The 25,910-nt window shown below is 40.8% G+C and overlaps 1 protein-coding gene across 5 annotated transcripts in view; it reads right to left on the bottom strand.

Moving 5' to 3' along the window:
* FER (FER tyrosine kinase) overlaps window positions 1-25,910 on the bottom strand; it is a 392,406-nt gene that overhangs the window by 325,797 nt on the left and 40,699 nt on the right. For 4 of the 5 annotated variants that reach the window (XM_045020435.1, XM_045020437.1, XM_045020441.1 and 1 more), the window contains 3 exons: window positions 24,125-24,389; window positions 17,613-17,786; window positions 12,554-12,653 (listed from right to left, as the gene is read on the bottom strand). In XM_045020435.1, coding sequence (XP_044876370.1) covers window positions 12,554-12,653; window positions 17,613-17,786; window positions 24,125-24,331 — 481 coding nt within the window. In that variant the 5' untranslated portion in view covers window positions 24,332-24,389. Of the gene's footprint in view, window positions 1-8,151; window positions 8,267-12,553; window positions 12,654-17,612; window positions 17,787-24,124; window positions 24,390-25,910 lie in introns of those variants that run through there. The other variant, XM_045020442.1, reaches the window with a different exon arrangement.

Raw genomic sequence — 25,910 nt, 5'->3', positions numbered from 1 at the left:
CCAGGGCTGTAAGGGGTAAAATGGGTCTCTCAGAATTACTATGGGCATTTCCACATTCCGCACTGTGAACTAGTGGTCTGGAAAGAAAATCCTTGCCTGCAGCTTTCTGTACAGGCCACTGTTCCTGAAGATGTGTGCGTCATGCACCTTTCCAGACAAGCCTGCATTGATGTCCGTGAAATGCCCCTGGTGATCCACAAGTGCCTGCAACACTATGGAGAAGTATCTCAACCTGATATCCTTGTGCCGCAGGTCGGGGGATAGCTTAGCACATTGCTCCATGAAAGTTGCTTTTCGCATGCTAAAGTTCTGTACCCACTGGTCATCATCCCACACCTGCATGACAATGCAATCCCACCAATCAGTGCTTGTTTCCCTAGCTCAAAAGCAATGGTCTACCATATGCAGCTGCTCTGTGAATGCACAAAGCGCTGATAAGTTGCTGCCATCCATACCACACTAGGGTGCCTGCGATTCATCCTCTGCTAACTTTGCGAGTAACTCTGCGAGTAACTGTGCTGCCATGCACGATGTCCTCATGACATCTAACAGCGCATCGGAGAGAAGGGCAGGATCCATCCTCTCTCACTGCAGATGCTGGCACGCACTACAAAGAATGACAGTTGGAAAAAATAGCATGAAAGGAAGCCAGAAAGCTTTGAAGGGGTGGGACACAAAGTGGTGCATGACGGTACACTTTGCACATCCCAGGATGCGCCACGCTCCGTTTCCACATTCCCACAACACCTAGCGACAGATGGTGTTGCTAAGCACATATCCACAGTCCATTGCTCTCGCTGTCAACAAAGGTGCCCCGACAGAGGGAGCAAATGTAGACATGCTTTCATTCTTTTTATAGCATAATGTTTACAAAACATTGCTTTATTTCTGCATTATTTGTGAGTGAGTAACTGTATATGTATCATGTATTCCTTTTTTTTTTTTAGCCCTTGCATATTCCATATAGAGTCACTGCCCTCTAGCTCAAAATTATAAAGATATCTTGGGTCCCAAAAATAAATTATTGGCAGCTGTAGCTAAGAAAAATAATTTCTAGAATAAACTGAAAATATTATGCAATACTTCTCCGTATTAGGTTTGGTAATGGGAGCCAGCAGCTGATGATTCAGCTGTCATGATAACATTAATCTGAAAAAATATTAGGGTGACCTCAACAAAATAAGCTAAATCAGTGAAGACTCTCACACTGTTTAATACACAAGGCCAAGGAGTATATTGTAATCACATTGTTGGCGTGGACTGACAAGAGTTCTTTGAAAAGCAGATATTGATTTTAAGGTGTAATCAAACTATTTCAAATACAAAAAGTCAAAGAATAAATACAATTTCTCATTTGGTGTTCTTTTAACATTAGTGCAAAAGTGTACAGCTTTATCTAGTTGTTAGTTTCAAATAAAATCAAAAGTCTGTGTCAAAAATATCTGGGAAGAAAAATACTAATTTTTTAAAATATGCATTTAAGTGCAGTAGTAGTTTAAGGAATATAATTTCAAAGAGACTTCTTGGAGTTGCCCACATAATTGGGCATTCTGCTGCTCTTTCATTTGCATTTCCAATGCAGAGTCATGATTAAAATCCTATAAAAATGGCTGTTTCGTTTCTATGCCCATTTCTAGTATGGAAATTTTCAATATGACAGGTTCACCCACATATATTTCAATTATGTACATGCACTTTTCACATAGTAAAGGCTGCTAGGATCATCAAATTTTGTTCAGAAAGGAATGCACTTTCATAAAATTATTTTGTGCTTGTCACAAGTGACAAGTGTGGAGAAAAGAAGACTTCTTAATAATAGGGCTTTTCTCTGATCCCACTGATAAGGATTTTTTTTTTCAAGCAAAGGCCAATATTTTTTAAAATGGAAGCCCAAAGCTAGACTCCTAAATCTTTATATAGACTCATAAATGAGGTCTTTTTAAAAGTACTGGTGGGAAGCAAAAGTTCTGTCTGACATCAATGGGATTTGATGACTACTCAATGCTTTTGAAAACCAGGACAGCTAATTAATAGCCTAAATATGGCCGAAGAAACCTAATTTTAGGCTGTTTTGTTTTTTTAATATTAGCCTAACCATGTTAAGTCAAAGTAGCTAGACTTATTCAAGGGAACATGAATCCCAACACCTTAAGAGGGTCCTCTCTAACTAACAGTATTCTTTTGAGAAAAGAGTCTTCCTTCACATATGCTATGTTTTTCCACATTGATTCTCACCTTTGAGAGAAATCTCCTGCTTCCCAAGTGCCTAAATTCCTTCATCTCCATTGTCAAGTTTCTCTTTATAATTCACTTATTTCACCTAGCTTTCCACCCTTAGTTGGGAACAAAGTCATAGTCAACCCTGTACCTCATTTTGTAATTGTACTACAGCCATCCAATTTAACCTAGGAGCTCTTTGGCATAGGAATTGGTTTAAACCAAGTCATTTGTAAACTGTTATGCACATCTGAGTGATACTACATAATTTATCTCTTTGACAATTCATATTTTCTCCTGGGAAAATGCTAGTACATGACCCAAGGAAGCACCATGTTTTAAACACATTTTGATTCCCAAGTTGAGTTCAGCTTCACTGGGCTTCCACAAGGACAGAACTCAAGAGACTTTAAAAAAATACTTTTTACTTATATACAAAGCGCTTCGCAACCAAACAATCTTAACTGAATTAGAACAGTAAACCTTATAAAAGTTGGTGACAAGAGGTGAACTCTGTGGAAGTTACTGATCAGCCTCCATCATCAAGATTCTACAGTTAGATATAAAATAAAAAGATGCAAGACCACTGCAGTTTAACTGACATCAGTTTCACTAGGCCAACAAAAAAACAACAGCAAGAAAAGGATAAACAGGAAGTGAGTTTATTGCCTCCTTACCTATACATCTCTCACACAAGAAATCAGAAAACAAGCCAACCATAAAATGAATGTTTAATCATTCCCCATAGAATTTTTTTTCACTGTTCCTACCATGATAAAAAGTCTTCGAGTTTTATGTAAGAATATTTACTGTATCTTCATGAGTGCAATAGACAATAGTGTTACTAAGATAAAAGTAATTGAAATGCCTCACATTTCTGAGGTTCTGAACTTACAGGATCTGATGGCTTCCCAGTGAGTATCAGCAGTTAAAATAAGCAATGCCCTGGTACATTAAAAAGGGATAGAAACAATAATGAAACTATTTATATATGTAATGTATATAAGAAATCTTTATATAAAACAATGGTACTTTATTATCTGGCGTAATGTGTCTCATTTTGGTCACTTCACTCCAAGAACAGGAGATTATATGTTTAAAGGGTTATATATTTGAGGCATTTCCTTCTGCCACTAGATTTCCATGCCACAGCTCGTCATCAGGACACTTTGTGGCTGGATTGAACAACTGGCTAATATCTTGAAAGTTAATAATGTGTACATTTTCAAGGGGTATGGTGGAAGACAGATTACTGGGATTTTAAAAAAAGTGTTTAATAACATCATTTAATAACATACTGTCACATGCATCCGACGAAGTGGGTATTCACCCATGGAAGCTCATGCTCCAATACGTCTGTTAGTCTATAAAGTGCCACAGGACTCTTTGCTGCTTTTACAGATCCAGACTAACGTGGCTACCCCTTTGATACTTGACACCATAATCATGTCAGTATGTTATTACATGATGTTATTAAACACTTGTTTTTAGTGTTTGCTTTTTTAAGCTCTTAGGAAATTTTACACACCCACACAATCCACTATATAAAAAGAACATTATTAAAGTTGCAAAGTCAAGTAGCCAAATACTCAGAAATACCAGAATGTACAGCAGGGGTGGGCAAACTTTTTGGTCCAAGGAATGCATATGGGTATGGAAATTGTATGGCGGACCATGAATGCTCACGAAATTGGGTGTTGAAGTGTGGGAGGGGGTGAGGGCTCCAGCTGGGGGCGGGGGGGCTCTGGCGTGCAGCCAGAAATGAGGAGTTCAGGGTGCAGGAGGGGGCTCCACGCAGGGGGTGCAGGCTCTGGGGTACAGCTGGGAATGAGGGGTTTGGGGTGCAGGAGAATGCTCCAGGCTGGGACTGAGGGATTCAGAGGGCAGGAGGGCGATCAAGGCTGGGGCAGGGGGTTGGGTAACAGGAGGTGATCAGGGGTGTAGGCTCCAGGCGGCCTTTATCTCAAGCAGCTCCTGGAAGCAGAGGCCTGTCCCACCTCAGGCTCCTATCTGAAGATGCGGCCATTTGGCTCTGCGCACTGCCCAGTCCGCAGGTGCCACCCCTGCAGCTCCCATTAGCCACGGTTCCCAGCCAATGGAAGCTGTGGAAGCAGCTCTTGGGGTGGGGGTAGCATGCAGAGCTCCGTAGCTGCCCCTACGGGTAGGAGCCAGAAGGGGGACATGCTGCTGCTTCCGGGAGCCACATGGAGCCACAGCACGCATGGAGCATGGGCAAGTCCCCAACCCTGCTTCCCAGCTGGAGTGGAGCAAGCCCTGGACCATGATCCCCAGCGGGAGATCGAGGGACGGATTAAAACATCTGAAGGGCCGGATGCGGCCCCTGGGCCATAGTTTGCTCAACCCTGATGTACAGACAACTTTAATTCAGCCCCCTTGTGTGCATGCATTATTATAAGTCTCTGATTTCCATAATCAAACTATTTTTTCATAGGATCCCTGCCTCATTCAATACACAGGATAGACCAACTCTGGATATAGATCAGGGTTATGTCATAAAGGAGACTGTTGTCTCTCGGACTTCCAAGGTCCTAGGTATCTCAAAACTGGCATCCAGAATTAGTGAAAACTTTTTACTTAATGTCTCTATGCCTCAGTTCCCTATCTATAAAATGGTGATAATACATACACACATATCCCAACACCTCACAGGAGTGTTAGGAAAATTAATTAATGTTACTGGAGCACTCGAATAGTGTAGTAATAAGCACCACAGAAAAAAGTCATAAGGAAATTAATAATTTTGCCTTCAGAGCACATTTTGAATAGCACACAGTAAATATTGTATGCCACACATTGAACAGTGGAGAGAAAACAAAATATAGAATAGCTGTTCTTTAAGTCAGCACAGTCTACCCTATATACCAGGGGTCCCCAACGTGGTGCCCATGGGTGTCATCACGCCCGCCGGGGTGTCTAAGTGCGCCCGGGTACTGGCCGGTGGATGAGCATCTGCCGAAATGCCGCCGAAATTCAGCGGCAACGCCTCTGGATGACGCTGCTTGTTGGCGACATTTTGGCAGATGCTCGTCCGCCGCCACGGTCCTCTGTGGCACATTGTCTGGCACCTGCCAGACAAAAAATGGTTGGGGACCACTGCTATATGCTGAACGAGGGGTCGGTGGAAAAATATCAAATGATCATTTTTGTTCTGTGTGTTGTACAGCCCCTAGTATGACAGGGTCCTGATCCATGACTACAGCTCCTAGGCACTCCATTAATACAAATAATAAACAACAAGAACAAGAAGAATGGAAATAATGACTGGGTCATAACGTAAACAGCACAAGGGGACTAACCTAAGGTTTTGCAGACAACTTTAATTCTGGCATTTCCTAACTTGAGGTCTCAACTTTGCAACTTTAATAATATTTTTAACACAGTTATTTTGTATGCAATACAGAGATAATCTCTTTCCCTAGTCTTACTCAACATGCCCTTTTTTATACATCCAAGGGCTGCATTTACCCTTCTGGCTACAGCACTGCATGGGGAGCTCATGGTCATCTGGTTATTCACCATCACTTCAAACTCCTTAGGCTACAGCTTTCCAGAATGCAATTCCCCATCCTATATGCATGGCCTACAATCTTAGTTCCTAGATATACTATGTTTTATCTGGCTTTATCTAAACAGATACGTGTTTATGGACAGTTTACCAGGTAATCCAGATGTTCTCTGTAAGTGACCTGTTCTTACACTATTTACCACTGCACCAATTTTTATGAAGAAATCTGTAAATGCTATAATCAATAATTTTATATTATTTTGAGGATAACTGAAAAAAATATTAACTAGTGTTGGGACAAGAATCAATTCCTGCAGGACACAGATGGAAACACACCCAATTAATGATGATTCCCCATTAAATATTACACTTTGAAAACCATCAATTATCCATCAATCCATCAACAATTTTATATGGTTGTGACACAGGCAGATTAGCCAAACTGTGCATGGCGCATAACAACTTAACAAGAGGCATTACAATTGTAACTAGATAATTCACTTGTATGTGAATTTCAAAGATGTACTAGACCAGCAATCATTAACCCATTAATTTGTAGTAACAGAAATCAAGGGTAAAGGCTAAGTATATCTGCCTGTGTTTACCTATATCCTATTAGAAGTTTACCAGTGTAATCAAATTAGCTTTTAGATGCTAAGTCCTTTTCATGCCTTAATTGCTCTCACAGACAACTTTGTTAAGTTAACTTTATAATCAAAGGTGTGAGACACTGCAGGAAATTAATATATTGTCTTCAGCTTATCTGTCTCTGTTATAATGAAGGACCAGCTAATTGCCTTATGCAAATGAGTAACTAGATTACCTGCATATGATAGGAAATTGAATGTTAACTTCGAAGAGTTGGGTCATTTTGTGCTCAACAAAGAAGACTCCTCAGTCACCTGCTGTGCTCAAAGCACTTGAAAAACCTGCTTTGGCTCTAAAGAGAAACCTCAGGACTGATCCTTTCATCTCTAGTCTGCTTAACTTTACACAGGGAAAGTTTAAGCCCTGGAACTGAGATCTTTCAACTAGTTTTTTGGAATACCCTGAAAAATGCATGAAAAGACTAACAGCCTGTACATCCATGCTGTATTTGAATTCTAACCTTTGGGGATGATTCCAGAGAGACTTTTGCAAGCCAGCAGATTTCTCCAACACTGCTACAAGTCTGACATAAGGACCTTATAAGCATTTGTAATGTATGTAATCTTTTAACCACTCCGTAACTATTTTTTATTAATAAATCTTCAGTTAGTTTATTAAGGATTGGCTGATAACGTGGTGTTAGGGTAAGATCTGAGACATATATTGATCTGAGGTTAAGTGTCTGATCTTTAGGGATTAATACGAACCTCACATATGGATGAATTAGGTTTTCAATAATCCCTCACTATATTCGAACTGTTTACCTGAATAGGAGCCAAGGACTGGAATGCTTAAAGGGGACTGTGTCTGGCTTCTTGTTAACCAGTGTGGTACTACAGAAGCTCTTTTGTTATTAGCTTGGTGAATCTAATTATAGAATAAACCACCAGTTTGGGGGGACTGTCTGCCCTGTTTCTTGCAGTCTGCCCTAAGTGTGGCATTCCTCAGTGTGATCCATCCTGGCACATGGTCACAATAGTATATTGATATTTTACTATGCTAATTCTTTAATCAGACTGTCGCACCTAAAGAGAAGCCCAGATGCACTGCATCAATATAGTCACCAACATCAAACATATTTGTAAGCCATAGAATCCATGCTTGCCAACACTACAGTGTGAGGAAGTGAAACTTTCGCCAAGGACCCTAAGACAAAAACCTCACCCCTAAAAAAAATGTGTTATGGGATCTTTAACATTCCCATATAGCAAGCATCATTTTTTTTAAATGTTATCTAACAGAATTGTACACAGTAAATGCAATGGAACTCAATTTATCTATATTAGAAAAATGAGTAACTGAGCTGATAAAGATAGAATTTAAACTCCTTATCCCAGCTATTCTAGGTGTTTCAAACCGGATATTTAGCCAAGCCTCCAACTATATGATAATTATATGGTTCAAATTTAGCTGTGAAAGACTGGCTGTACCTGTTTAACATGTCTGTTCCTTCTTTAAAATCTTGCAATAAAGAAAATATATAAAGTTAGAACCTGTACACTTAATACTAGCTTGTTAAGCCCCAATATAAAAAAACCAAATTATTATAACTCAGTTATGCATTTTAAAAAATATTTTATACTAGTACTTCAAAAATATTTATACAATCTGTATCTGTTTATAAATATTGCATATTTAATTAACATGAACACATGGTTAATAATTAATAGAACTGCAAAATCTTTTGAAGATAGGCAGGAAATAATATGGAGGGGTTGAAAACAACTGAGGGGCAGTTATGGGCCAAATATTCCCCTTCTCCTCATTTTTTTACTATCCTGTTGCTGTCTGTGTGCAGGGCTGCAGGACTTATGCATTTTCACTCCTTGTTCTCCCTGCCTCTTCCACACAACTTTTAAAAAGGGGGTTGCAGCACTTATAAAATAAAGAGAAAGTAGACATCACCATCTTTTGTTTATTAAATTCTAGTATCAGCTTTAGTTTTTCTATAGGAAGTACTAGAGTATTTCTTCTTCAACGTTTCTAAAAGAGAAACATACTATCCCCACTTTGCTGAACCCAGCAAACTTTCTAGACATAAGTCCTCCCCATAATGCTTTTTTTAAATGCAAGTTTTTATTAAGTGATATTATAGAAGTAAATGAATAAAATTTAATGCAGCCATTAATAACTATGCAAAAAGACTCATGCCCAATAATTTTCTACAAGCAAATATGAATCAAATGCAGACAGTCTAGCTTTTAAGAATTCTGAATATCTCAAGAATTAAGAACACACAAACATCCACTGTAGGAATGTAGAGATGCTTGCAGCTTTCTTGGTATTAAGTAAATAATGTGATTATACAAGTGTGTTAACAGATTTTAATTTCTAGCAAATGGAAACTTCACTTAATGATCATAGGCATGTCTCGGACCATAAAAAAGTTCAGAAGAGCCACTGACACAAGCAATGGGCTAAGACATAGAATCATAGAACTGGAAGTGACCTCAAGTGGTCATCTAGTCATCTATGAGTAAGCAATGTGATGTGGCCGTTAAAAAAGCTAATGCGGTCTTGGGATGCATTAGGCGAGGTATTTCTAGTAGAGATAAGGAGGTGCTAGTCCCGTTATATAAGGCGTTGGTAAGACCTCATTTGGAGTATTGTGTGCAGTTTTGGTCTCCCATGTTTAAGAAGGATGAATTCAAACTGGAACGGGTACAAAGAAGGGCCACTAGAATGATCCGAGGAATGGAAGGCCTGTCGTATGAAAGGAGACTTGAGGAGCTCGGTTTGTTTTCCTTAACCAAAAGAAGGACAAGAGGAGATATGATTGCACTCTTTAAATATATCAGAGGGATAAATACCAGGGAAGGAGAGGAATTATTTCAGCTCAGTGCTAATGTGGACACGAGGACAAACGGATATAAATTGTCAGTTAGGAAATTTAGGCTTGAAATTAGACGAAGGTTTCTAACCATCAGAGGAGTGCAATTCTGGAACAGCCTATCGAGGGAAACAGTGGGGGCGAAGGACCTCCATGACTTTAAGATTAAGCTCGATAAGTTTATGGAGGGGATGGTATGATAGGATAACGGGTTTAGTCAATAGGTCAATAACGTGCCACACTGGTAATTAGTACAAAGGGTCAATGTTGGGATATTGTTAGCCCTTTCCAGAGGGTCTGGCTGGAGAGTCTTGCCCACATGCTCGGGGTTCAGCTGATCGCCATATTTGGGGTCGGGAAGGAATTTTCCTCCAGGGTAGATTGGCAGTGGCCCTGGAGGTTTTTCGCCTTCCTCCGAAGCATGGGGCAGGGGTCGCTTGCTGGTGGATTATCTGCTACTTGAAGTCTCTAAATCACGATTTGGAGCATTCAACAGCAGAGTCAAGGGAGAGAATTAGTTCAGGAGTGGGTGGATCGGCTTATGTGGCCTGCATCTTGCAGGAGGTCAGACTAGATGATCATAATGGTCCCTTCTGATCTTGAATTCTATGATTCTATGATAGTCCAGTCCCCTGTACTCAAGGCAGGACTAAGTAGTATCTAGACCATCCCTGACAGGTGTTTGTCCAACCTGCTCTTAAAAATCCCCAATGATGGAGATTCCACAACCTCCCTAGGCATTTTATTCCAGTGCTTAACCACTCTGACAGTTAGGAAGTTTTTCCTAATGTCCAACCTAAACTGCCCTTGCTGCAATTGAAGCCCATTGCTTCTTGTCCTATCCTCAGAGGTTAAGAAGAACAATTTTTCTCCCTCCTCCTTGTAACAAACTTTTATGTACTTGAAAACTGTTATGTCCCCTCTCTGTCTCCTCTTCTCCAGACTAAACAAATCCAATTTTTTCAATCTTCCATCGTAGGTCATGTTTTCTAGACCTTTAATCACTTTTGTTACTCTTCTTTGGACTTTCTCCCATAGGCCCCATGGGTGCTCCTCCCATAGGCCCCGTGGGTGCTCCGGGAAGCACTGGGAGAGAGGGGGGAAGAAGGGGAATGCCACGCACTAGGGGAAGAGGCAGGGTTGGGGCGGGAATTTGGGGAAGGGGTCCATCGGGGCAGGGAGGGGGCAGAGTTGGGGCAGGGACTTTGGGGAAGGGGTTGGAATGGGGTGGGGCAGGATATGGATGGAGTCAGGGCGGGGCTAGGAGCGCGAGCACCCGCCGGTGCTGGAAACAGTTGGCACCTATGCTTTCTCCAATTTGTCCACATTTTTCCTGAAAAGTGGTGCCCAGAACTGGACACAATACTCCAGTTGAGGCCTAATCAGCGCACAGTAGAGCAGAAGAATTACTTCTCATGTCTTGCTTACAATACTCCTGCTAATACATCCCAGAATGATGTTTGCTTTTTTTGCAACAGTGTTACACTGTTGACTCATATTTAGCTTGTGATCCACTATGACCCCCAGATCCCTTTCAGCAGTACTTCTACCTAGGCACTCATTTCCCATTTTGTATGTGTGCAACTGAGTGTTCCTTCCTAAGTGGAGTACTTTGCATTTGTCCTTATTGAATTTCATCCTATTTACTTTAAACCATTTCTCCAGTTTGTCCAGATCATTTTGAATTTTAATCCTATCCTCCAAAGCACTTGCAACCCCTCCCAACTTGGTATCATCCGCAAACTTTATAAGTGTACTCTCTATGTCATTAGCCAAATCATTGATGAAGATATTGAACAGAACCAGAACCAGGGTCATAACCTAAAGTTTAGAAATGCTGTCACACATTATACTGGTGTGGGAAGAGAGTATTAACTGAATAAAAATGTGCTACAAGAACATACAAAATGAAGCTGGGGGTGAGGTAAACAGTGAAAGGACAGGTAAGTCGGTCCAAAAAAAAAAAAAAAAATTATTTTCGTTTGTAGCACTCAGAGGTTTGGGGAAATGCTAATTTCAAATACTCAGAAGATCAGTAACACACCAGCCTCAATCTACATTACTTGTGAATCCAAAATTCTAATGGACTTGAATGGGAATTTTGGATTCACAAGAAATGCAGAATCAGGCCCACAGTGAACAGAAGAGAAAGGAATAAAAGATAGTATGCTCTACCTTTTACAAGGTTACAAAACCCTTTCCATTTCCTAAATGGCCGGTAATGCCTGTACTTTCTTAGGAATTATCACAGAAACTTGTAGAGAACTTTGGAAACCAGATGGAATGATAAAGTAATGACAGATTTTTTTTTAAATAAATCTGAAGACCAATAAGTACAGTGAAGCCCAACTATCTTTAATTGTTACCTAAGCCTCCCAACTCAGTCCTACCCCAATTGTCTGTTGCATCCACCTGTTTATTGTCTGAAATATGGAATGCAAGTTTCCTGAGGCAGGAACAGTTTTCTTTGTTAGTTATCAGTGCAGTGCAGAGCACAATGGGGCTTTGATCCTTGATTAAGATTATAGGTGCTAATGTAAAATAAATACTAAATATGAAGAAAAAGTGAAAAGTTGAGTTAGAGCCTGTTATACTCACACTCCAGTGTTCATTGAATCTGATTTATTTCCAAGGTAAAAAATGTTTTTAGAAATGTACAAAGAAAAATATTTAAGATCTCAAACAATTAACAAATATACACATAGGCTTTAAGAGAGGGACTGCCAAAGGACTCTGAGAAAGTTAGGCATTCAACTTCCTACTGAATTTCCAAGTAATTTGGATACTTAGCTCCCTTAGACACCTTTGAAAATCCCAGTTTAAAACTACAAATAAATACATACTTAAACAAAATAGTTTATGATCAGTTTCTCTTCTATTTAAATGTCAAGAGCCAAGTCAAGTCCCTCAGGGTCTGTGTTTTCCCTGCTACAGTTGCTATAACCAGTATTTAGAGCATAATAAGACGTAGTGAACTCACAGCTGGAACTCCACATTATCAGTGGCATTTGCTGCTACAGCACCACTATAGCCAACCTGTTTTATCTATTTTATGATCTGAATAAACCTAACAAAAGGATGAAAGTTTAAAAGAAAGGGTCATCACATACCCCATGAATTCTTTAGAAAACTGTACTATCAAGAAATGTGTGAATATATATTATTACAATTTATCTGTCTTATTTCAGCTTTGTGATATTTCATCAACTGAGCTGCTCGAAACAGAAATGTCACTTTGTTTTATTATAACTATTTTCAGGCAATAATAATTATTAAAGGCAATAATAAAAAGAGCTAAAATGACCACTATTTATTAGTCACTAGTGACATACCTTTAGCCACAGCTTCTTTATACTTCTCTTTGGCAGAGTTAACTTCTTTTATTAATTGTCTGTAACTAGATTTTAATTTCTCCAGTTCTGTCTTTGTGACCTATGAATAAAGCAAAAATAGGAAAGTTATTAAAACACTTAGCTTCAGGAGTTAAAGGCTTCTTAACATTAGGAAAAGATAATTACAGGATTTAATTTCCAAGAAATTAAGGATGTATTTTTTTTCATTATTTCAGGGATGCTCTTGAATATATTGTCATACGCTATAATTAAAAGAAAAGAAAGTCTGTGTGTAAGCGGGACCTGCTGTCATCATAAATGCGTAGTGGAGCACATCAGGACATCTACTTTATTATTACTAAAACTGTGATAGTGCCCAAAGATCCCAGTAAAATCTTGCTAGGAAAAAAATAGGATTTCAATTAGTTACTGTTTATGCTTATCTGATCCTCATTACACTAAAAGAATTTCTTCCAAAGCCTGACACAGAAAAGTGACTGGATTTGAAAAATTTCTCAAATGCCATTAAAGGTGCCTTTGGATAGAAGAGTTAATCTCTTATGACCCAGGCCACCAGTTATAAGGTCTAGAGGAACAACTGGCTCCTACAAAGAGATTGAAAATATGAGTCAGAGAATCTTTCTTTCCATAGACAACTGGACCAGCTCCATGAACCAGGACATTTTTGGCAAAGGAGCTACAAGAATAGCATTACCTTTTACAGTTCAAACCTTTGGCACATTGTGGAGGAAAAGAAGTGAGCAGCAATTACAAAAGACTACTGGAGCATGGGATTGAGAAGACATTTGACAACCCATTAGGCTCTGGTATCAAAAGAAAAACCTGAAGAGCTGTGCATTGAAAGAGAGGCAAAAGAGATTCTTTGACAGAGTGACTTCAAACATTCATGGAGTAGGAGAGATCACTTGTGCTCAGTCAACCTGAGAGAACACTTAGCTTTTCTGCAAAATGGACTGCTCTTACATTTTTTCTCCATTATGAGGAATGTGAAGACTGGGACGGCTGGGGTTCATGATTCTCTTTTGCTAGGTTATATAAGCCTCAGCTACTGAATTATTTTACAGAACTAGCAATTGGTTAACTGTCAGAACTCCACAAAAAGCAACCAGGGCATGTCTTTCAATTCTTAGCTCTAATCTAGACCAGTTATGGGGAAGTTTAAGTCAGAGCAGAACCATTTCTAGAGTTATCCTGCTCCCAGAAGCATGCACACACCCACCCAATCAGTCAGATTTCCATGTGTTGTTAAAATAGAAACTGGACAGGAAAGGACTTTTTGACAGACTAGACCTACAGGTTCCCAAGGAAGAAACTGAAATACCGTTGGTGCTATGAAGCAATTGGTTTCTGCAGATAAATATCCCGGGGCACTGGCTAGAAGAATGAATCAAACAGACTCCGTTTTGAAGTTCTGAAAGGATGGTAAATCAGTGAAAAAGTAAATAAATGGAGTTGGACTCTTAAATGCCAAGGGTACTGATGTTACTCATTCCATTATTAGGAGGAGCTGAGCACAATTAGAAACTGGTCCTTTTACAGAAGAGTGGAGAACAAACACAGGGAAATGAGATTATTTATGAGAAGTCTTTGAATTTAAATGTGAAATGGATCTGCCTCACCTGTCTCAATACGCTCTTCTGTCAGTGATTAAAACAAAGCCAGAAACTCCCTATCTGGATAAATCTAAGAGGATTAAGATAGTCAAAGTGATCTTTGGTTTTATCTACATGGTGTCTTAGTCCACACCAGAGGGGTATACATTCTAATGCAGACCAGAGTGTCACACACCAAGCGTCTTGTGTGGACCCTGCTGGTTCACACTAACATTCCCTAGAACATGTTAATATAGTCACAATGCAAACAACAGTACATTAATGAATGCCAGTTAGTGCACAACATGCTGGTATGCATTAGAATTTACACTCCTGCTGCTGTGGAGTAAGGCATTGTGTAGACAATCCCTAAAGTGCGTACTACTAGCATCCAGGGCTGTGATGTGTATCTGATATTTTTGTCTTAGTAACATCGTAAGCCCCTCTTTTTCTCCAATTTTTACAGAAAGAAGAATATCTGAGATTCGCAATGGGATTGGAATAAATCTGAAGGTAGAGTCTTTACCATTGACATGTGTGGAAAGCATGATTTTTGTTTGTTTTCAAGTAAGTCCTTAAGGGATGTATCAAAGGATTCCTCAAACAAGGCGTCTCTGGAATACGAAACGACCATGTTTTTATTTTGCTATTATTACTCCTCTACGGCAAGATTTTATCCAGCATGAACTATGGACTCCAATCAGCACAGCTGATAATCTTGTTGAATATTGGATAGTGTCCTAGGGGGCTATGGGTATTCTGATATTCTATCTAACAAGGCAGAAATTTTGCTGTGTACCATGTAAGGGGTCTTATGTGGACAAGTAAGTAGCTCAATGAGCCATTCAATAAGTGCTCCAAAGGCACAAAACCATTGGACAGACAACAGCAGGTAAGACTATAAGAATACACAGTATCTCATCAGAAATGGATCCATACACTTGTCTAGAGAACCTCAGGAAGGGCCTGAAAAACTCAACACCTAGAAGACAACATAGTCTACTGGCCAGGGTAAAAAATACCTGTGCGGCCTTGCTCCCAAACCATGATCTGCTTCAGCTAAAAAGTAGGCCTCACAAGGCTCATCATGCACTGTAGTTAATTTACTGTCAAAAAAAATAATTAAAAATACATATATACCTGCACACACGTGTATATATATATACACACACACACACACAAATATAAATAAAAAACGTTTTATTCGAGTTGGTTGATCAGCAGAATTTTTTTGTCAAATATATTTATGATCTTACACTCCATATTCTTTATGAAAATATGATTATGATATGGATATGACATAACAGATCAACTTTATGCAAGATGGCTCATGTAAGATATCTTTGGAAAGGTTATGATTTACTGAATGTGATTATCCAATTTGTATGCATGTATCACTTCCTTATCTAAAGTTAGGAATATTTACTATGTAAATGTGCGTATTTGGGAGACACCCACCAGACAACCAGCCATCACAGCCCTGATGGCCCATTAAGAAGAAACAAGAGAATTGTGAAGATACTAATCTCTCTCCTTCCTGAGAGTCCTCCTGGGACTAGCTGTGACACTACTAGGTCAGGTGGTCCTGCTATGTGGTACTAAACACTATCTTGGACTTCTAGTAATTTTCCACTCACAGGAGGGGGAGGTCAAGTTTGGGAAACAAAAAGCTTCCTGCCTTCTGTAAATTCTATTTAAGGCTGGGAGGGAAGGCATTCCAGAGTCTCCTCCATTGCCTAAACAAGAAGAAAGATTGCTGAAAGTACCTGAACGGACACAAAAAACCAACCCGAAGGAAAAGGCAGGGGTAAGTCCAGAATGAGACAGAAGTCCAGTCTGTAAGAAAAATAACTGGAACTCTGAGCTACATAAACTCTGAATCCTGCCTAAATTCAATAGTTAGGGTGAGAAATTACATTTTGTAACCTGTTTCTTTAGTGAATCAAACTTAGTTTGCGTGTTTTGTTTTATTTGCTCAGTAATCTGCTTTGTTCTGTTTGCTACCCCTTTAACCACTTAAAATCTGCCTTTTATAGTTAACAACATTTATTTTGTTTATTATTAAACCCAGTTTCTGTAATTTCTAATGGGGGAGGACGGCAAGAAGTTGTGCATATCTCCTCATTGCGGTAGGGGACGGATTTCACAATATACCTTTGGGTCTGCACTCCAAGTGAGGTGGGCACCTGAGTGCTGGGGCAAGTCCCTTAAGCTGAGTCTTTCCGCAGCGGGCTGCAGCCCTGCCTGTGTGTGTGCTAGAAGAGGCTTAGGAGTCTGGCTCGGCAAGACAGTCTAAAGAGGGGGCCAAGCTGGCAGAATAGGCAGGTTCAGTGGTATCTCAGCATATCAGGTCCAGGTGGCACCTTGAAGGGGGGCAACCCATCACAATATTGCCATATAAATGTTATCTTTTTTTCTGTCCTATAGCAGAACATGGTATAGTATAGAGTTCACTCCAGTGTTCTTCCACTACCACGTCCTTCGTTTTTTCCCTCTCTAAATTGTTTTCTACCCACCTTAGATTTTGTCTCCTCTTTTCCCTTCCCCTTGTCCCTTCACTCCCTCACACTTGCTCCATATTTTGTACTTTTTCTTCCTAACTTATTCCATCAATCTTTCTCACCACCCCAGAATATCTGATACACCCAAGCACATCCATTCATAGGCCCACACACAGGACTTGGAATTTTACCAGGCACCTGATAGGCTGAGAAGTCAAACTATTAACCACAGAATAGCAAGGAGAACACCCATGTAACATGTCAATCTCCCACCAGCTGCTGGGAAAGCGGAGGTTGCTGGGATTCCTAATAGGAAGCTGTCCCCTTAAATTTCAGTAGTAATATTGTATCCAATGAAGTTAATCCGAGGGATGATTATTGCTCATTGAAAACTTGTTGCCATACTTGTTTGGGGGCTCCATTATTCGCATCAGCCTCTGGATCCTAGGTATCATCTACATTTGAAGTCCACCCCAAAACCCACTGTGGCTGCTGAAAGGGAGAATTTTTTTTAAACACAAGCTTAGATTCCTCAGAAACTTACAGCACTCATCAAGAAAAGCTTTTACTTGCCTTAGATTAGTGGATTTTTCAAGCCCTGACCCCAGGAATGCCTAGAGGAGACAGGAGAAGGGATTCACACAGTCACGCTCTACTGGAAGGAGAAAATTTCCAGAGCGGTTAGCCTAACTGAATTCATTTGCAGGACAGTTTCCCACCTCTGTCTTTTCAGCTAGTAACTTGTAGAAAAATGGAGGAACTGGGTTAAACAAGAAGAAAATGCAATCCAATTATAATAATTTATTATTTGTACTGCAAGATAAAGAGGAATGGTGGCATCTGCAGTATTCACGTGAATATTTATATGAAATAATTCTATATACTATTTTATAAAGCTTTAGTAATTTAGTAAATTTAAAAAAAAAAACATGTATAATAAGGTACCTTGAACATCTCTGCCTCAATTTGCTGATGAACACCTATGTAACTCTTCTTTACTTGTTGCTTGTCTTTGATCATCATTGTAAGTCTATGTAGTGGCCCAGAGTTAAGATCTTCTGCATGTGTCTTCATTATCCTGCTAAGTTGCTCTGTCTGCTGTACCATAAGCAGCCAAGACTGGAAGAAGGAAAATGGAGAAAAGTACTTATCTGCTATTGCACGATCTAAAGAAACTGTTGGAAAAGTACATTATCGTTTAAAGGAGTTTTAGAAAGAATATTTTTGAACATTTGCCTGAATGCACACTTTAAATATGGTAACCATGTCTTTAACCCACCCACGCAAGGGAGTCAGAGATGTATTAATGATGTATCATAGTCACATTTCAGCATCACGCCAAAGTCTAGGTCTGTCATGAAAACCATTAACCCGCACTTGAGCTATCACCCAAATTCCTTTACTTTGACAGACATGCTCCCAGTGTCCTTTCTTCTTCCCTTTCCTGTATGTCTTTCCACTGTCCTGGGCAGATTTTTCCTTTTATTTAAATCAATCTCAATTACATGACTAATTCTCTTGGCGATAGCAGTGGTAATTTTTAGTAGAGTAAAATGAGGTCTCTCTTTCTGTTACACACAGGGCCAGAACCTCTGCTGGAGCAAATTGACATTGCTCTATTAACTTCACTGGAGCTATACCAATGTATATAAGCTCTTGACATGAGCCTCAAACTGGCATTTAACTTGAATAAAAGTATTTGATATCCCCTGGAACCTTGTTCAGTTCTGCTAAAGAGAATAGAATGGGGTTCACTGGGCATTCAACTTTATGATAGTATAATTTTTGTACTTCAGCACTGCTGAAGGTACCAATGTTTTTTTAATTATCACAAATTGACTGAGTTCTCCTTTTTACATCTCCTCTGAAAAAAGGCACTTCCATCTGTGCATGCCCCCTTAACACCAGACTAGACTGAGTTTATCAGAAACCTAAATGGAAGACCCCAAACCTATTAAATTATGCATAGCATTTCTTACAGTACTTAAGTGTTCTCTGGAATTCTCTCATCAAGGTACTGTAACAGTCCTATTACAATGTGCTTAAACAATGGTATCTAAAAGCTGAAAAATAAAATTAAGGAACTGACTACTTACAATCATACAGGAAAAGTTATTTTTTCTTATCCAAGAGAGAAAAGAATATATTATTCTCAATTCTGTTGTCTAAAAAAAATGCTGTATGGAACTGCTAGCACAGAATAGCTGCTGCATTTCACCCCCTCAGAAATGCCAGCATTTTAGGTATAACAATCACTCCAGCACTAAATATGCACAGTATTTGGGATTTTATGGTATAAAAATACACTTATTTGGTGGGAAATATTGAGTTCTAGCGTGAAGTATACTGTGTAAAAAACATGATAAAAATATTAGACTCCTTTGGTGTTTAAACTGAAAATCATTCTCTTGGTTAGCTAAAATTAGAGCAAAGAAACAGAAATGACAAATACTGTAATAAATAGTAACTGACATTTACAATAACTGAAGTAAAAAATGTTCAAAAGTGGCTGAATGGAGAAAAGGATGGGGACACTATAATGAAAAGAGAATTCTTGCAGGGGAAAAATCATATTGTTTATAGACTATGTGGCCAGAAGTGAACATTTTAATCGTTTTGTCTGATGTCCTGTATAACACGGGCCATAGGACTTGCATGAATCAACTCCAATATTCATTTAAAAATTTCCTGTGATGGAAAATCCACCACAACCAGGGCCGGCTCCAGGCACCAGCAAAGGAAGCAGGTGCTTGGGACAGCCAATGGAAAGAAGCGGCACGTCCGGGTCTTCGGCAGCAATTCGGCGGCAGGTGCCTCAGTCCCTCTCTTCCTCTTTGAGCTGCCGAAGTGCCGCTGAAGAGGAAGGAAGGGAGCAAAGGACTCACCGCTGAATTGCCTTCGAAGAATGAAGCCGAGCTGTAGCCGGTCCTGACCAGAACACTCGGTAATTAATCTCACTATTAAAAATTTGTGCCTTATTTCTAATCTAAACTTGTCTAACTTCACTTTCCAGCCATTGGATCTTGTTATACCTTTGCCTGCTAGACTGAAGAGCCCTCTGGTATCAAACTTTTGTTCCCCAAGTAGGTAGGTATAGACCAGGGGTCGGCAACTGGTGGCTCGCGGCTCGCCAGGGTAAGCACCCTGGTGAGCCGGCCCGGTTTGTTTATCTGCCGCGTCGGCAAGTTCGGCCGATCGCGGCTCCCACTGGCCGCGGTTCGCGGTCCCAGGCCAATGCGGGAGGCAGGAAGCCGCGGCCAGAACATCTCTCGGCTCGCGCCGCTTCCTGCCTCCCGCATTGGCCTGGGACCGCGAACCGCGGCCAGTGGGAGCCGCGATCGGCCGAACTTGCCGACGCGGCAGATAAACAAACCGGGCCGGCCCGCCAGGGTGCTTACCCTGGCGAGCCGCGAGCCACCGGTTGCCGACCCCTGGTATAGACTATAATCAAGCCACATCTTAACTCTTTCTTTGCTAAACTAAACAGATAGAGCTCCTTGAGTCTTCAACTATAAAAAATGGTTACCTACCTTTCATAAATGTTGTATTTGAGATGTGCTGCTCACATCCATTCCATGTTAGGTCTGGGTGCACCCACATGCACAGCTGCCGAACATTTCCCCCCAGTAGTATCCGTAGAAAGTGACCATCACGGGCGGTAAGAAGGAACAGAGGGCACAGGGCCAGCAGGATCCCATACACCAGCACATTGGCACGGGACTCCAGTGGGCACCAGAGACAGCCCTACAGATACCACTAAGGGAAAAATCTCCAGCAGCTGTGCACATGGGTGTGCACACATCTAACATGGAATCGACATGAGCAAGCACTCAAAGAAGATTACATGTTTTCTAATTCTTTAATCATTCTCTTGACTTTTCTCTGAACGCCCTCCAATTTATCAATATCTTTGAACTGTGGGTATCAGAAGTGGACACGGCACTCCTGTAGCGGTTGCACCAGTGCCTAATATACAGATAATATAATCTCCCTACTCCTACTCAGGATTCTCCTGTTTATACAACCAAAGATCACATTAGCCCTTTGGCCTCACTGTCACACAGGCAGTTCACGTACAGCTGATAATCCACCCTTAACCCCCTCATCCTTTTCAGAGTCACTGTTTCCCAAGACAAAATCCCCCATCTTCTAAGTATGGCCTACATTCTTTCTTCCTAGATGTATTGACTTTTACATTTTGTCATACTAAATTGCGTATTGTTTGCTTGTACCCAGTTTATTAAGCAATCCAGATAACTGTGAATAAATTACCTGGCTTCTTCATTATTCACCACTTCCTCAATGTTTATATACTCTGCAACTTTATCAGTAATGGTGTTATATTTTCTTCCAGGTCATTGATAAAAATGTTAAATAGTACAGGGCCAACAAGCAATCCCTGTGGAATCCCACTAGAAACACCTGCTCAGTGGTGAATCTCATTAACAATTACATTGAGACATATGAATTAGCCAGTTTTTATCCATTTAATATGTGCCATGTTGAATCTGCATTGCTCTAGTTTCTTAATCAAAATGTCCCATTCAGTCCCAAGTCAAATATCTTACAAAAGCTTATTACATTAACACTATTCCTTTATCACCCAAACTTGTAATCTCAACAAAATAGGTTATCAAACTAGTTTGATAGGATCTATTTTCCACAAAACTGTGTTGATTGGCTTTAACTATATTACTCTCCCTTAATTCTTTATTAATCAAATCCTGTATGAGCCATTCCATTATTTTGCCCAGGATCAATGTCAAGCTAACAGGCCTATAATTACTCAGGTTGTCCCATTTACCCTTTTTAAATATTGGCACAACATTAGATTTGTTCCGGTCCTCTGGAACATGCCTAGATTTACTGGGAAAAAAAATATTAACCAGTCCTGACAGCTCCTTGGCCAGCTCTTTAAAACTCTCAGACACAAGTTATCCAGACATGCTGATTTAAAAAAAAAAAGTCTTGCTTTTGTAGCTGCTGTTCAATGGACAGGGAGTTGTGTAACTACGCTCCTCTATAACTTTGACTCTCTGCACGAGGATGTCTAATTGTAGCAGCTGCATCAACCCCCTCAGTTTCTGTTGGAATGGAAACTATTTCAGATGTAGCAGTATTATATGATAGCAGTCCGGCTTTTTTCCAAACACAGAAGAAATATTTATTGTACACTTCTGCCTTTTCTCTATTATTGACAAGTCTACCATTTCCATCTAGTAATGGACCGGTATCATTTTTAGAATTTCTTTTGTTCCTCACATACTTGGAAAAACTCCTTCTGTCCTTAACTCCGATGGCTACAGGTTTTTCTCCTTCCGTTTTTGCTTCCCTTATGCTGTAATTTCTAGCTTCCTATTTATATTTAAGATACTGTGTAAACACCATTAATTTTCCCAACAGCAGAGAAGTAGATGCACAAATTGGGCTAATTCAGCTGCTAAATCACAGTACTGGGCTAATTTGGCTGCTCACAGCAGGAGGCAGTGTCTCACCAGATAGCACCAGCATCCAAGAATCTTTATAACCTTTATAAATATTAAGGTTTGTAAAGAATGAGACATGACAGCCCTATGTTTTTCTTCTTCTATTACTGTTTTATTATTAATAAGCATATAGTATTTTAGTTTTTTGCTCATAAGTAAGGCTCCGTGTTTGTCATGGAGGTCACAGATTCCGTGACTTTCAGTTACATCCGGGACTTCTGCAGTGGCCGGTGTGCCTGGCCTGGGGGCCACCTGAGCAGCTCTGGCAGCCCCCGGGCCAGACACAGCAAACACTGCTGGAGCAGTCTCGGGCCCCTCTGTCCTCCAGCAGCAGGAACGGCTGGATTGCGGAGCGGTGCTTATCTGGGGGGGGCCATCTCTGTGAGGGCAATAGGAACTCCCCTTCCTCAGCTCCTAGATCCACATGCTGCCTCCACCTGCAGGCACTATCCTTGCAGCTTCCACTGGCCACAGTTCCCAGACAATGGGAGCTGCTGAATCGGGGCTTGGGGTGTAGCAGAGGCAGCATATGGAGCTAGGAGCTGGGGTTGCCGCTTCCCAAGATCCAGGTAGGGAGCCTGCCCCAACCCTCCCTCCCCTCTCAGCACCCATGATGTCCCCCAGGGCTGCAACTCCCCTCTCCCCAGCAGCCACCGGGCCATCCCCCCCCAGCTCCTGCGGGGCCCCTGGGCCACACTCCCGAGCCGCCTCCCCATCCGCCAAGCCTTAGTCAGGGGTATATAGTAAAAATCATGGATAGGTCACGGGCCATGAATTTTTGTTTACTGCCTGTGACCTGTCCATGACTTTTACTAAAAACACCTGTGACTAAAACGTAGACGTTAAGATGTCATAGATTTTTTTTTTTGGAGGGGGTTGGGTCAGTTGTTTCCATTAGCGTCTAGAAAGAGGAGAGGTTTACCCACTCTTTTTCTATCACGTGTGATTCAAGGATAAGAAGCCTCTTGGTCACTTGTTCAAGTCCAATTCAGATTAAAAGTGATTAAAATTCATTAACTAACAACTATTTGGTGCCCATTGTGAAATAAGTGAGCTGCTCCAGTCCAGCATTTTCAGCAGAAAGGCCAAGAATTGAAGAAGCCATTAAGACAGAATAGACCTCTAACTACCAAAGCAGTCGTAAGTCAGGCCTAAGGCTTATTAACACGTGAAGTGGGGACGCTTGCTTTGCCACTGCCATTGCTGTACCTCTTTTGTATCTATTCGGTACATAATGGATGGTTTTTTAACCTTTCATAAAAGTTTTTTTTTATTTTAAACTGTATACAAAACACTATATTTAACATTATTACAATTATGAGAAAAAGTCTGAGAAACTTTGGCCTTAATTAATGCTTTGTTTTTACAATTAAACACCATGGTGTGAATAACAGTCAGAATGTCAGCCTTAGCTCTGAATTTCCTGGCTTTTTTTCTATTTTTATCACAACCTCTACATTGTATGAACAATAGTTTCTATTTAACACTTTAAAAAAAATCTTACTACAACATATTATAATCACAAAACCCCTAAACATAAGAATAAGTGGGTCAGCCCAGGGTCTATAATACCAGAGCTCAAAATTAGGGATTCTAGCTTGGTCCACTTTTTTCAGTCCAAAAGGAGAGTTGGCATGATACACATTCCACCCAGGGACTGCCACACCTCACTTCAAACTCTTTACTAAAACTAACTCTCAAGAAGCTGCATTAGTGGAGTCCAGTGGGCACATGGTCTAACACAGACGGAAAATGAAAAAGGTGGGAGAATAAAGTAGATGGAACACAAGGCTCAGAGTGGCTCAAGAGATCCATACAAAAAGGGACAAAACCACCACAGGACAATGACACTTTTCAAGTTAATATTTGAGTTTACTTTATAACGAAGAAAAAAAGGAGTTAACAGCCTTTTCTATCTAATAATTAAAACAATGATTCCTCCATTTCAATTTCTAAATAATCTTCTCTTACCTTGGATACATTGCTAATATAATCCAGTTGGGAAGTACTCTCTTTATCAACTTGATTACAAAGATTCTGTAAAGTAGATGCATATTCTTTGTCACTTTTTACTCGCATGGCCATAAATTTCTTCACAGTTTCCAGTAGTCGTAACTCCCAATCTTGCAATTTTAACAAAGCATCATGAGAATACTTCAGGTCACTTCCAAACCCCATCTTTATAAGGCACTATATGCACTATGGGCAACAATAGAGGTTCTTCTAGTCACCACATCTGCAGACAGAAAATTAATGAGAAAGATATTGAAAGAGGAACCTATAAAATTTAATGATCACAAAGTTATGACACATATTGAAATTTAAAGCAAGAAGCAACTATTTTAATTTAACCACTCATCTCTGAACTAATATAGTCAGTCAGCCACAATTTTCAACAGCAAGACTCAGCTCTGTCTTGCACATTAACCACTTAGAAAACAGCTAGCAGAGGGGAAAGGCAGTCCTGGCGTTAAAGCACTAACCTAGGACTTGGGAGATCCAGGTTCAATTTGCTACTCCACCACAGACTTCCTGTGTGAATTTGAGCAAACTGCTCAATCTCTCTGTGCCTCACTTCTCCATCTGCATAAAGTATTACTATAACAGTACTTCCCTATCTCACAGGAATGTTTGTGAAGATAAATATAGTAAAAATTTTGAAGTTCTTAGATAATATGGCTAGAGGTCTATATAAGTACATAAGATACATTGAATTCCCAAACTAAATAGATTGGTTTGATTAAATAGTTGAGACAGAGATCAATGGAAACAGATATATTACAAGACAAAAATGCCAGATTATCCTGCCCGACTCCTAGTAACCACAGAGCCTCCTTTCTTCACAGTACACTGCTCCTGATAGCCCACAAAATTCCTAGTAATCAGTCAATTGTCAGGTGTTAGCCTTCTGGAAACTGATTCCCAAAGTGTTAACAGCTATATATAAAACCCCAAACACAATGTAAAAAGACTGCTAAGGTTTCAAAATAAGTGCTCCAAAGTTCAGAAATGCCAGAAGGAAGGCTACCAGTACAACCTTAATTCAGCCCCTTTGTGAATATGCATTATGATACAGTCTTAGATTCAGGGACAGAAGAGCCTTCCAAAAGTGGAGGGGGTCCGAGGCCCTGGCCCCATAAGGTCCCCCCCCTCCTCTTCCCAACAAGGTCCTGCCTCACCCCTTCCCCCTGAGGCTCCTCCTCTTCCCTGCAAGGCCATGCCCCCCACTCCACTCCTTCCCCCAAGTCCCCTCCTCTTCCCCCCAAAGCCTGCCCCCACCCCCCTTCTTGTCCCGAGGTTATGCCCCTAGCCAAGCCAGAAGCCACAGCAAGGCCAGGGAGCCCTCCCCCGCCCCCCCCGAGACCCAACACCCAAGCAGGAGGGAGGGACCCAGGTTCCCAACAGTTGTCCGTGGCTCTTGCTCTGGCCAGCGGGCAGGGCCTTGGAGCTGCAGCCTAGCCATAGTAAGAGCCGTGTGGGCAGCTACGGGGAGCCGCAGTGCAGACCCTCAACCTGCCCTAGGCAGGTACAGAGGCCAGGGGCTGCTCTTTGGCCCCCTGCACTGTAGGCAGGTGTAGGGTCCACACAGCTTCCACAACTGCCCAGGATCCCTGGCCTGGCTCCACCAGCTGCTGGCATGACCAGGGCCCTCAGGGGGAAGATGGGAAGGGGGCTAGGTTCACCGAGGCAAAAAGTTTGAGGACCATAGCTCCCTGCCACCACCCTGTTGTGATGTCACTGCTCTGATTATATCATC

The sequence above is a fragment of the Mauremys mutica genome, chromosome 6 (genome assembly GCF_020497125.1).
Source record: "Mauremys mutica isolate MM-2020 ecotype Southern chromosome 6, ASM2049712v1, whole genome shotgun sequence".
Taxonomy (NCBI): domain Eukaryota; kingdom Metazoa; phylum Chordata; order Testudines; family Geoemydidae; genus Mauremys; species Mauremys mutica.
Note: the sequence above shows the minus strand (reverse complement) of the source record. Positions and strands in the feature narration are given on the sequence as shown.